At 34.2% G+C, this 14280-nt stretch overlaps 1 protein-coding gene across 1 annotated transcript; it reads right to left on the bottom strand.

The window, feature by feature from the left end:
- Positions 1–403: 403 nt before the first annotated feature.
- Positions 404–7808, bottom strand: LOC149782976 (iroquois-class homeodomain protein IRX-6-like). Its single transcript, XM_089934539.1, has 5 exons — positions 7483–7808; positions 5815–6060; positions 3528–3619; positions 2813–3090; positions 404–2396 (listed from the first exon to the last, which is right to left on the bottom strand). Exons 1-5 carry the CDS (start codon positions 7540–7542, stop codon positions 1849–1851), a joined length of 1224 nt encoding a protein of 407 aa, XP_089790665.1. The 5' UTR covers positions 7543–7808; the 3' UTR covers positions 404–1848.
- Between the last annotated feature and the right edge of the window lie 6472 nt (positions 7809–14280).

Here is a 14280-nt window from a genome sequence, read left to right as displayed (position 1 = left end):
CTTTATTTCTGAGGAAACTTTGAGGATTTTCTTAAACAAAATGAATTCATCATTTAAGAATAAACCGATTCCCTTCTGCATAGTTTTAAAAAGTTAAAGTTGTTTTCATCCTTTCTAAAGTCTCTTCCTCGGACCATAATCACAACAATGTCAAATTATAAAATATTAAAACATTTCAACATAAACAGACATTATTGAAACTGGAACCAGACAAACAGAAAGAGGGTAAAATAAAATGTTCGGTTTCTGATAATGTAAATGCAAATTTTCGACGACCTTTCCTCATTTAAACCGCCTGCAGAAGGGTATAATTATATATATATATATATATATATATATATATATATATATATATATATATATATATATATATATATATATATATAAGAAAATGCAAAGTGGATTATCAGAAAATAAATTTTAATTGTGATTCATCTCTAAAATACATTATAAAACACATATCAAAATCAATCTATTGTTCTCTCAACAGTAAATCTCCCTTCTAGTACATCATAAACAGCATGCCATTCTTCTCTAACCTCGCTTTGGAATTCATAATTACTACAATGGAATGAAAACATAAGCTGTCAGCTATTATCCCCTCCGATCCATTTTGGCGTGCAGATTAAATTTCATCTAAATCGGTATTTTCAACAATAATGGGATTTATAGATCAACCTGTCGTTTTAGTTTAGTTAAAAATACATGTCAAGAAATTGTAATAGTAAGACCTAATGCATTTGATAAAGAATAGCACGAATGTACTTAATAATAACGAATTTTTTTTTATTTTTAGAAAGTCTTAACAATCTTCTTTTAACACTGGAGTCATTTTAAAAATATTGTAATGAGTTTATGTTACATCTGAATGTATGCACTTAGACTTGATATGTACCGCATCTTGTTCGCGCACCATATAGGAGTAGAAAGAAGTAAGAAGTTATTCGCCGCTGCTCGATTGGTCATGTGACCCAAATTAATAAAGGTTATACATGTAGAATAGTTAGTACCATATCCACATACCCATCCCCTTTCCGGTGAAATTTGTTGAGATTATATCTGTCACGAAATACATCTTTCACACGTTTCTTTATGGAACGCGTGCCTCTCTCATTACATTTATTAGTCTTTCGTGTGGGTTTATATCAGATATGGAATCACGAGATCAGTTGTCATTACCACTTGCAGACAGTACCGGATTTACCATTGTGCTTAGGTGTGCTTAAGCACAGGGCCCCGTTGTCCAGGGGGCCCCATCTTCCTGGCAACAAAAAAAATTTACGATGAATTTTCCAAATGTTTTTCAAAAGTCAAAACGTCCTAAACTTCCTGAGTATGTATGCCTGACTACCTGTGTAGGCCTACCGGGCCTACCTCTTTCAGGGCCCTGAGTATGTATGCCTGACTACCTGTGTAGGCCTACCGGGCCTACCTCTTTCAGGGCCCAGAGTATGTATGCCTGACTACCTGTGTAGGCCTACTGGGCCTACCTCTTTCAGGGCCCAAGTAAGGGGCCTCATAACTTAACTAGCACAGGGCCTCATTTGTCCTAAATCCGGCACTGCTTGCAGGTTTTCTTTCACGATCTAAGTGCGGAATTCAGACTTTTTGACCTAACCATTATAATATGTACTGGCTCACTGGAATATCTATAAAATTGAATAGAATAGATTTTTTGAATAAACTGTAATCACAAATTCGTTTTTTAATTTGTATAAAAGGACACTTTAATGACGAGGGTATTAATGTTTTAAAGATTTCATTCTTTCTTAGAAAACTCTAATCTCTACTCGCGCTAGCATTGAAACTGCCCCTGAAAATAGTAAAAGTATGTGCGAGACCTTGAAATCACACTATGTTGGATTCATCATCTTCACTTTCTTGACTTCCGGTACCAGATTGGGAACAAGTATCAAAACATGCGGTACTCGTATCTGAACCGGATGATTCTATTGAAGTTATAGAAGAAAACATGTTCTCAGATCCCATGGTTAAAGTATTTGGCGAGTCATTCTTAGAACCGATGATTTCTGATATGGACCAAATTTTTGGCCTACAGTTTCCGTTTCCTGTTGCGACAAACTTTTGAGGACCATCCTGACCTACTGAACTCGACTTATTTGAAGAAGTTTGCGTAACTATATCACCAGAATGAAAAGTACTGTTTAATGTAACATGACTGTCTCTTTGTCCCAAAGTATCCATGCTGCTTTTTACATGTATCATATGTCGAGGTCCTTTGGCACAAACATCAACCCTCTGAAGATATTCACTTGCTGTTTGTTGGTTTGCAGATTTCATTTGATCTTCGACATCAGAAATATCCGATACTTTGAGAATTTCCTCTTCATCCGATGTGGAACACCGACTGGATAAAGAGTCTTGGCTGCCTGGACCTATATGAACATGAAAAATATTAGTTTTATGCTTTGTTCAAAGTACAGAATGAAATAATTGGTTTCTTATAATTTATAGCTAGTGTTTTCGTGAATTTTATTGTATGTTTTGTATACTTTTATCTCTGACTTGCTTATATGTATCTGATTAATTGTATCACCAGATACATCCGTTTTGGGAGAATCCTCAATTGGGTATGTCCTCTCTCTCTCTCTCTCTCTCTCTCTCTCGTACGTATCCGAGGAAGATTATATGCACAGAGACTTCCAAATAAATAAAGAAATCGCCACAAAAACATGAAACTTAAGGTTCCATATACATCATACATTTTCTGTTTGACATTCCACCAAAATGTTATTGCAAATTGTTGACTTTTAATGAGGTTTGTTATTCTTAATTAACGAATTTCCATTACCATCTTCTTTTTCTGATCCATCACAATCGTTGTCATCCTCGCCATCTTTTGTGCTCCAACCCATCTTTGTCTCTTTCTTCAGACGTCGGCGAGCGTTGGCGAACCACGTGGATACTTGGGTCAACGTCATGCGAGTGATGATAGCCAACATAATTTTCTCTCCCTTTGTGGGGTAGGGGTTCTTCCGATGCTCATATAGCCAAGCTTTCAGAGCACTTGTTGTTTCCCTGGTGGCGTTCTTACGTCGAGCAGCGTTGTTTAAGTCCAAACCAGGATAGCTAAATAAAAAGAAGTAGAAGGCTAAAGGAAACCATTTTTTGTTTTATCTTCGTTTACAATACAATTATTTCAGCTAGAGTTAGACACCTTTCCAGCAAGTAAGCTTCTCTTAGCTTCTGCTATTTTACAGGAAACAAATAAGGTAAATTGCGGACATGAATTGATAATAATTCGGAGAAGTGACTTTCAGGCTGTTATTTTAGTTTTAAATACAAGCCAGAACATCTTGCTTTAACAAGCTTAAAATTATTCTTCTTCCATAAAGATTTGGCTCTGAACTGGTCTGATTATATGATGGTTTTACATGAAAATTTTCTTCTGCACCACATATGTCAGTAACTGGCCATAAACAAGCTTATTTCGAAGGGTTGTATCCATGACATGGAAACAAATTAAATTGTACTTTAATCACTGTTTTAATTAGTGTTGAACTTACAAAGAACCGTAAGGGTGAGTAGCAAGTAGATTGTTGAGGTAAAATGGATCAGTAGCCGATGCAGTCTTCAAGCCATCCTGCGACAAATGTTTCTGAAAAAGGAAATAAAATTAAATTGCGTCGCAAGCTTGGATTCTGTATTTACTCGTGCTCTCAGTTGTGAAGATTGGTGGTTAACTAACCTGGAGCGGAGGAATTGCAGAAAAAGACACGAATTTGCTGAAAATAGATCACGATAAACAATCAAATTCAGTGAATTTATGTTCTCACCACCTCCTCCAGCCATACCCCCACATCACCTACGCCTTACGTATCGAATATCATTAACTTTTCCCTTGAAACTAGACCTCCGAATATTAAATTCAACTAATTTTTAGGTATTGATACATAAAGCTACCAAGTCTCATAAATGTATGTAGAAAAAAAGCTTCAGAATTAAAACGCTTAAAGAAATACTCAATAGCTATCAATGTGACCATTGACTTGAAGATATGAACTTGAATGTGAAACCCAATAAGTTTTAAATGAATAATTCCTCTTACATACGGATGAACGGAAACGAGAAATCTATTTCCCCACGTTTTGCGGAAAGGGGATTGACAATAAAATAGACGCAGATGAGACCAGACTTTACACCAAGGATTTTCGGTTGTTATAGGTAAAAAATGCATAAAATACATATAACATCTTCACAAATATTCTATAGCCAGGCAATGTCTTTGGTTTAATAATAATAATAATAATAATAATAATAATAATAATAATAATAATAACAATAATAATAGTGGTTGGTGCCATTATCTCTTAGCAAAGATAATTTTAATTTACAATGTAAAGAGAAAAGCTCGGTATACGTGGATGCATTAGCTAAGTTGGAAAGGCGTTACGGTTCCAAACATTACCCTTGTTTTTGGTTGGAACTACAGAGTATCTAAATTTTTTAACCTCATCGATATCTTAACCCCTAATTGTATTTACCCATCGATATCTTAACCCCTAATTGTATTTACCCATCGATATCTTAACCCCTAATTGTATTTACCCATCGATATCTTAACCCCTAATTGTATTTACCCCATCGATATCTTAACCCCTAATTGTATTTACCCCATCGATATCTTAACCCTTAATTTTATTTACCCCATCGATATCTTAACCTCTAATTTTGCTGACAAAAACAGTAAATCATTTGAATTCTTTAACAAAAAGTTCTAACAGAACATAAGCTGAGAAACGAAACTAGGTATGGTACGTGAAAAGTAATGTGAGGTATATATTAAAAAGTTGCAATATGATAAAAAGTTTTAGTAAACGTTGTAAACGTTAAAACTCCGTAATTGGCATGTTTACCGTCATTGAATACACAATTTGTCGGTTCCTTATGTTAAAGGATGTTACATAATATTTTATTTTTCTTTAGTGATTCATTATTATGTACCTTCCAATCATTGCAAGGCTCTTTGGATTAAATAAATCGAATGTTGCAGTTTTCGCGTGCATTCTAAATTATACATTTATTTTCACTGATTCTGATAAAATCTTATGGATTATTCTCTTGTTGAAAGATATTTGCGGAAACGGATTGAGGGTAATCAAAACTTTTCATTCTCCACATACAATACCCTATTATTGACCTGCGGTCATTTGGGACAAGCAGTTATCTGATGAGACCTGACCAGTATCGAATATCTTACCACCATAAAGATGTCACTACATTGTCAAGTGCTTCCTTAGATAGCACTTCACGTGAGAATGAAACTTCTCTTTAGTATTGATTCGGCATCACATAACGATTCATTTGAGTTTTTTTATGTAAAAATTGTATACATACAATCTTAAATCTATGTATTTTCGCATGTGTACAATACCAGATCCTGATGGAGTTTTGAGGTTGAAGTGTCATATGGGTCCCCCTTTTTCATTTAATTAGAATCTTTTTTAATACATAAGCATAAAAAGTTTTCTATTTTAAGTAAAACCAACCTTCTTAGGCCTATAATTGAAACCCGTTGTAGAAAAATTGGATCCACCCTTGACTGTAGTATGACATATTTAAGTTTTTTTAATCAAATTAAGAATAATCATAATAATAATAAAAATAATAATAACAAAATTTTGCTAATATTTGTCTATACCGCGGATCGGTGGTATTAATCATTTGTGATACAATATATGGGATTTATAGGAATACTGTACATTTAAAAAGGAAATGATAAACGAAATTTACATTGTAAGTTAAGCAATTATGTCACATCAACTGTAGAATAAAATATTTAATGGAACTTACCATGGGATAGAATGCTGACGGCTCGACTCCTAATAAACCAGCAGATGGATATAAATGGCTGGTTGCTGAACCATAGAAAGCTTCTGGTAAAGACGGAACCCGTGACGTGTAAGTCTGAGAAGCCATCTTCACTTGGCAAGCACAGACAGCTAGACCACTGGAAGAATCGGTAACGATTACTCGACCATGTTCACAACATCTCTGTGACCCCATAGGGCTAAATGAGTGTTCCCCGGTATTAGCAGGCTAGAATGAAATAAAATAATAACGTTGCAATAATTTCCTCAATATAACGTCTTTGGAATCAAGATTTTATATTTGTTAAATAACAATACAAGTTTAGAGAATTATAATTTCAGATGGTGCACTCCCTCATGCCTTGTCTGTGATAAAGGAAACATTATTTACAGCAGTGTGATGGTGAAATGTGCAACACGTTTAGCGTACAACTTGCAATTTCCGTCATTACTGACACCTCAAACAAGCAAAGGACAGAACAGTTACATTATTAAATAACTAAAATTTATCTTAGTTCTATTAATATCACTGAAAAACTTAAAATGCAGATGGAATCGACACAAGAAACATACCTCAAAAATTGTGGACTGGGAAATTTTAAATCGTTCCAGAGCATAAAACGCGTCAATCTGTGACCACAATATTTTCTTCTTTTTTTTTTTCTTCTGTTTAAAAGATATAGTCATTTATATTTTTCATAAGGAAATGTAAACTTACAATATACTTAAATATGCGTTGTTTATAAAAAGGAATTCTTACACCACTGATTCCGAGCATTGCCATTTTATTACTACGTCCCACATATAACACGAGGAACTAAATAGATAGCACCGTAGATAACCATGTATCTCATCTCTAAACACAACGTAAAGGAATACAACTAATGGCAATATTCAAAGTTGTTTTAGCACAACCATATGTTATTTTGTTTCTTTTTCTTTTTTGTCACAATAATTAGTTTGTTGACTTACTAACATGTGCAACTGGTGTGAAAAGTAGTAAATGACTGTAAAAAAATTACCAACAGTTTACAAATTTAATTTAAACTAAGTGTGCCATTCTGAAACAATTATTACCTTTATCGCCAATATATATATATATATATATATATATATATATATATATATATATATATATATATATATATATATATATATATATATATATATATATATATATATATATATATATATATATATATATATATATATATAATTTAAAATAAGGTATATAGTAATAAAGAGACTCGGAGAAGCAGCATTGAAAGTAAATTTAAAATATATCCCTGTGTGTCAGAAGCCGACTTAACATATTTGATTGAATGCACGTATAAAATAAAGAAACAAGTTTGGGATACATCTTGGAGTGGAACCGTGTGTGTGTGTGTGTGTGTGTGTGTGTGTGCGACACAAAAACACGTGCTGGCGATACAATACAGACGTGATCTTGAAGTTATATTATTTAAGAAACACTATCAAATTATCACTGCACCGAAGGTCGAAAATCGAAAAATGCCAACGTTCGCATGCATTTGGGTGAGGTAAAGAAAACATATGTTATTTTTGTTGTAGTGTAGAAACTGACTCACTAAACTTATACATTTTTAATTAAAAAAAGTATATGGACTAGTTATATCATGCTGATACCAACCTGTGCTATAGGTGACACTATGCAAGCACCTCCTATAGAAAAATGAGGTGCAAAGGACATGCCTTCCAATTAATCCGAAAGGTCCGATCGTTATTTAGGTATAAATCCTCACAGGTAGTTGCAAATAGTTAATGCATAAACCGTGTCATTCCATGTCCAAGATCAAGGGTCCCGAGAATAAACTCCAATTTTGTACAATTTTATTTTTGTCGTACTTCGGCTTCACAGCTTAGGTTTTGATGTAAATAATGAATAAATTTTACGTTCACTACAAACGATACAGGAAAAGTTACAAAGAGTGTGTCGACTCAGTTAGGTTCTGTGGTTACCTGTGAATTAAACGAATTTAAATAGATGCGAGATATCAGTGCAACTCATCACTGCGCTCTGATTGGTTAGATCGGTAACAAGTCTTATCACGGCCCATCACCCGAGAGGTACAATACCACACACAATCCGTAAAATATCTGGAGACGCCCACGGGTAACATAACGGAAATTAGCCAGGCAAGAGATTTAACTGGCATTGCTACACATTTCCCTGAGGGCGTGGAGAAAGTAAAATTAGAAGGGGAAAAAACACAACAAAAACGTCTAGTTTAGAGTTGAATTTTTTATTGCACTTTATCATTAGCATTTCGACATGTCATGCATTATCACCGACCATAAAGTGTCGATTTCGTTATCACACTATACCACCATCGTGCATAAAACAACGACTTATGTCGCATTATCATCTACTATTTGCATCGCCTCTAGCAACTGCAAAACAAAAATTGCAATCAAGCTAACAACAAATCTGATAGCACACAACACCATCTTATTTATTAGAAAATTATTAAATGTTCGTATATTTATACTAATTGCGTGTTCCATAGACCTGGTAACTAGAAAGCATTATTGGATGTTGCGTGTTTTGAGGTGTACACCCTTTTTCGAAAAAAATCAAAGTAATGCTTCCACCGTTATTCCTAAATGTATTGCCGGTATATCGCATCCTCCATTCTTTTGTCTTTTATGCTTCATCCTCAATATCATGAGCAATTTTATTCTTCTAAGAATGATGCCATTCTGTACACCTTTTCCAACTCCCCTTAATATTAAAAACGTTAAATTTTATTATTATTGTTTGACCTTTCAGACTGTGTTGTCTGGTTCTATCATATTCGATTACCGCGTTGATAAATTTTGACTCCTCACTTTAATATTACCTCAGTTAAAACTAGCGGCACACAAAATTTCCACAGATTTTTGAGCTAAAAGGGCATCATTTACAAATGAAATTTATGGTTTTGTCTGGGATCCGTTCGTGGTCATAATACGTAATATGTAATATTTATTTTACGATATCTTCGTGCATTTGATACTATGTATGTTGTCCAAGAAATGAAGTCACATTCTCAATAGTGCAGTACATTTGAAAGTGCATTAAACTGAAAAGATCAATCGATAGTCATGCATATCTATATATGGCAAAGTCCCCTTTTGTAATGGTCCTTATTGTTTTCTTCGCCTAGCCCCATCCACACCCACACCCCACTTTGGCCCCCGTCATAGAGAAATATGAATTATATCAATGTCGTCGTCTAAATGAAGACATTATCTCATTTGAAACAATGACTCCTAACACTAATCTAAAATTTCAATTTATATATTATAAGGGTGGAAGCCACTGTAGCACAGATGGTTGAGCGTCGGTTGGAGATCCAAGTGTCGGGTGTTCAATACACGTTCATGTCTACCCGGGTCAGCGTCCTCTGTGTGTCTTTCGGAAAGACATTAGCTCCCATTTATTCTGCATGATAGAGCCAATAGTGTGTTTTAAAAATTCTATTAAAATCCACAAAAAGTAGAAGAAAAAAAGACAGTTGTAAGGATGCTCGGAAAACTTGCGGATTTTACTGTTATCACTTCTGGTCTGATACATTCCATCGCACTATCGTAAGTGGTATAGAAATGGGTGAAAATATCACACGATACATTAAAACAACATTATAAACCAGTTTGCCACTCACTAATAAATCACTAATACTTGTCGAAAGTGACTTGAAAGTTTGCATCATGAGAGTATTGCGTTTAAATATTTGGCTGTTAGTGTATGTTTGCGCTCGTCCTAAAGGTCGCGTTTCATGAACAAATAGTTCCCAAAATAAATAAAATTTAATCAATGTTAATACTTTGTTTCCATTTCCTGTCCACTGGTGATTTAAAATCCATTACTACAAGTACTTTAAAGTGAATGTTTAAATTATTTTCTCCAACCCAGAAATACTTTGATCAAACAATGCTATGAATGAATCTCTTGAGTCCCATCCCGCGTAGGCTTCATGTAATGTGCATCCCATGGAATATTTCCTCTTAAAATCTTTTTCACTTGTTCAAACCTTCTTGAAGCAAAAAGGTAATTGTATAGCGACGATAACAATATTGTTACTTTTATGAAACTATTAAAAAAAGAAATCAGCAGACTAAATTTTTCACACAGATGTCATACTTGGACACTCAGATTAATACCGATAATAACTTAATGATAACCTAAGTTCTAACATAACAAATCAATATTTATCATATTTAAAAACAAATTTCTCTTGATGTTGCACGCAAATAAAAACACGTGCATTTTGTTCAGCAATCATGCTTTACTTGTACAAGAACGATATGGTTTAAATAAGCTTTTTGTTCTCTGTGTTAGAGAGTTCAAGCACGGTGAGTAATTATTCACTTACTAGCATTTCTTTTCATTGAAATGACGTTCACAAAGAAGACAGCTGAACTCAAAGATTTTTTCTCAGACTTTAAAAAAAAAACTTATGCAAAATAATATATATTTCTGTTTTTCCATCTTTAATTTTAATGAGTACCTTGTATTCACCGCATCATACATACTATGTATGTATGTATGTATTTATGTATGTACGTGTGTGTGTGTATCTTAAATTTTTTATTTACTTTGGTTGAATAAAATATCATGTTTTCTAGAATACAAAAAATCTTTTTAAAAAATTGGCATGTTCTGATTCCTTCACAATTTCATTTCTTCAAAACATACTTATCGATGTATACTGAGTGTTAAATTTCCTAATGTTGGAAGGATAACAAATTTGGATGCAATAAAGTTGTCGTCTGTGTGTTTTCCTTTCCGTTCTTCAACTTTCTTTCTTTTTGGATTTATGTTCGATAAGATCTTTTCCACCAGCCCATGTCTAAAGATTTAACGTTCAATATCGTGGTTTAAGCGGCTCTTTTACTAATTATCGATGGTCAATTGATCATGTTAACGAGAGACGTCACAAAGTTGACACATACTTCACCACGGGGCTGACGTGTGGCATAATTTAGTGTAAATCATATTCCGCCTCGGGGGCTGTTCCAAATAAAGACTCTAAAACGGGTAATACGTTCATACATTCCAGTGTCTCTTCATGTTAAAACTGAGTAACGGAGTCTCTCTATTGGGGTGAATTTTATTCTTGGTGAAATACTCCAGAGATCTCTCGGAGATAATGGCCGTGGTAGGTGACCATGGATCATAAAACTATTATAAGCGTCTGATTGATGCAATTCTTTCAATATTATGGATTTTGTATCCAGATTAGAAAGAAAGGCTTTGTCAAAACGAAGGAAACACTTTAAGTGTCCAGGACCTAATAAAAATGTCAAGGTATCAAAAACAATATATGCCAACATGCTGATTTACATTTCAATCTAAACATGTAAACTGAAAGTAATCTTTTCTAACCCAGTGGAAAAGTACACGTGTAATCTATACAACACTTCCTGTAGTAAATGCCATCAATTATTTTAAACATTGGCTATTACAGCTTATTTCTATTTTTGGTTAGAGTCTCCAGGAGGAGGTAAGCATGAAACATACTACCAAAAATAGTCTCTTTCAACCGTTTATTGATAATGCGGATCGAAATTTATATATTTCCTTTAATTCTCAAACAAAGAAAATCTTGAAATAATGCTGCCTCTTATGATATATTCTGTAATATCTCCCTCACTACATATTTCTCTCAACATAAATATGGTATCATAGTTTTGGTTTTTGTTATACTGTCTTGAAGATCATAATTCAATCCCATATTTAGTACATTTTGCCAAAGGTATTTCCGTCATCATATATTGTCTTCACCAAAACAGATTTTAGAAATTTTTAATTCATCGAAAATAGACAAGTAAAAAGCATCCACAAAAAAGATAAATTGGTTAAAATCTCTGAATACATCCGGGCTTATAAATCAGCACATGCAATAGCAATAGTGACACTGTGTGCAGTAGGATTGTGCTAAGGGTAAATATATACCATACCGCCAAGCGAAGCAAGCAACATGCAAGATAACAAATGAACAATCAATGCACAATTACACATAAACATATAGACAAACATGTATGTATGTATGTATGTATGTATGTATGTATGTATGTATGTATGTATGTATGTATGTAATTTAAGTCTATTTTAGTGCAGTAAAATCAATTATCAGTTTTCGTTAACATTCTAAGTTGTCCTTGTGTCTTCTTATAATATGTATGCCAACATTTCCCTTAATGTGCTTCCTCCACTGCCATGTTTTTACATTGTCAACCTACAGAAATGAAACTAGTTTAGATAGGTGCAGAAGAAAACGGGTTGCAATTTTTGAAATTAAAATATAAAACTCTTTGAATGCATCCGAATGCATCTAACTCATGCTGAGCGAAACCTCCGTCTCGAATATTACTGGTATTCTTCTTGCGGAGTAGACTTAATGCTTACGGTTACGATCTGATCATGCCCCAAAGTTCCTTCCTGGTGTTAGATAAATTAGGAACAAATCTAAAAAAGTCTTGGATATAATATACATCGTGGCAAGCACAGAGTGTGAGCAGCCGTGAAGGTCAGCCCTGAAGGTCTTACTCCTGTTAAAAGGGTCTTAAATAAGGTCTAAATTGATTCTGGTTCACCATTGTGCAGATCAGCTCGTAATTGTACCTGCATATACGTTATTGGATACACAATCACAGTCTTAACATTGGCAACATTTATCATTTCTTGTAGTTCCCGTTCAGAAAGCGTCCATGGTGAGGCAAGTTAACCATCATTTTATCGCAGACGATCAGAACTAGTTTTTCAGCCTTCTACCAAATCGTCATCTAACCCGTCTAATCCCTCTAAAAAAAATCAAATTTCTGTCGACCTGTTGCTATACGAATTTTACCGTTACATAAAAACAACAAAAACAGTGTTAGGAATAGTGTTGAGAATACAGTCAACAAATAACCACCTGGTTACCAAAAACACCCGAATATCTAAAAACACACAAAATAATATGTTGTATTTGCCAGTTCGAAAGTTCTCAAGAAACATTCTCTTTTTAGAGTAATTTCAACGAAAGCCTGGCCTATTGTCGCGTCCATACATCCCTATTTCCAGACGGTTTCAAAGATGGAGACAAGGTTGGAGATGCCGTTGCAACAGACCATGGCACCAGCAGATCAGGTTTTCAGATTAGGGCTCCATCCTGATCATATAAATTACAGCCATAATAAAATCTTTAAACTGCACTTAAATCTGTGGCAAAAAAAAAAATCAATATATTAGGGTTCCCTTTACAGGCGGAAAAACCTTGAAAAAAAACATTCAATTGGCAAACCGTCATCTTCCCCGATTTTAGAGAAACATGATTTCCTCATACAGAGTGACAAAGTATTGTGTACACCTTGGTTTTAATGAGTTACTGTGTTAATAACTGATGATACCTTGGAAGTGGAAATAATTTTTGGAAGTAGGATGTTTGTCCGGTCATTAGGAAAAACTGAAAAAACAAAATTGTTTCAGTCAAAGAGAATTTTAAACTATTGTACCAAAGCTGACGCTAAAACTTGTTTCATCTATAACTGCAATGAATATGACCATACCTGATATGAGCAATAGTTTATTCATTTTATACAATTATACCACACCGATTATATCATATCAATAGTCTCCTTTTCTTACATCAAATGGATATTTCCTTTCGCATTTTCTTTGATATAGTTAGACGGTACAAAACACCCACGTCTTAAAAAGTTGCCTCAATTAGGTATTTTTATCTCGTCATCAGTTGGGCTTAGAATGTGCACCATGGTTAAAACTGAAACATCTTTATATGTACTTAGACCAAGATTTCCTTTTAAATGTCGTGATACATCTAAATTTGCCAACAAAATCTTTGCTCAGCAACGGCCACCAGAACGATGAATGGAAGTATGCCCAATGAACAATATCCTTCTTCCAATCGAAACATCCTCGGCCTTTTCCGACAAGTTGAGAAAAAATACTGGATATTATTAGCTACAGCTTAGAACAATATTAGGAACTACTTTTGTTTACATAGTACAATATGGCTGCGGAAATTCACAATCGGATTATTGCCGGCCTTATCTATCACAATATATGTGGTACACTCGGTCAGAGACTAATCACCAAAAGGCCGTCAAATCAAGTGCATTCCTACAATTATTTTTCAGATTATTTTACAACTTCACGGTAATGGCCTAGCGACCCTCCATCCTAAAGGCTTCGGATTCATTTTAAGCAATGTCGACTCTACCGCTGGACTCGTTGTAACTAGACAACCGGGTTGGATTTCGGATTAATAACAGAATACTTTTGATTCTGATACAAATACAATGTTTAATGATGAATGACTTGAATGAGAAAAGAATTATGATTAATACGTGCGTGTATAAGATCCAAATATTGGACAAAATAACATAATCCACACGAACCTAACAATGCAACAAATGCAAATAAATCACCGTACACAATACA

The sequence above is a fragment of the Sinohyriopsis cumingii genome, chromosome 15 (genome assembly GCF_028554795.1).
Source record: "Sinohyriopsis cumingii isolate HCF-2022 chromosome 15, ASM2855479v2, whole genome shotgun sequence".
NCBI lineage: Eukaryota > Metazoa > Mollusca > Bivalvia > Unionida > Unionidae > Sinohyriopsis > Sinohyriopsis cumingii.
This window is presented reverse-complemented; position numbering and strand designations above follow the sequence as displayed.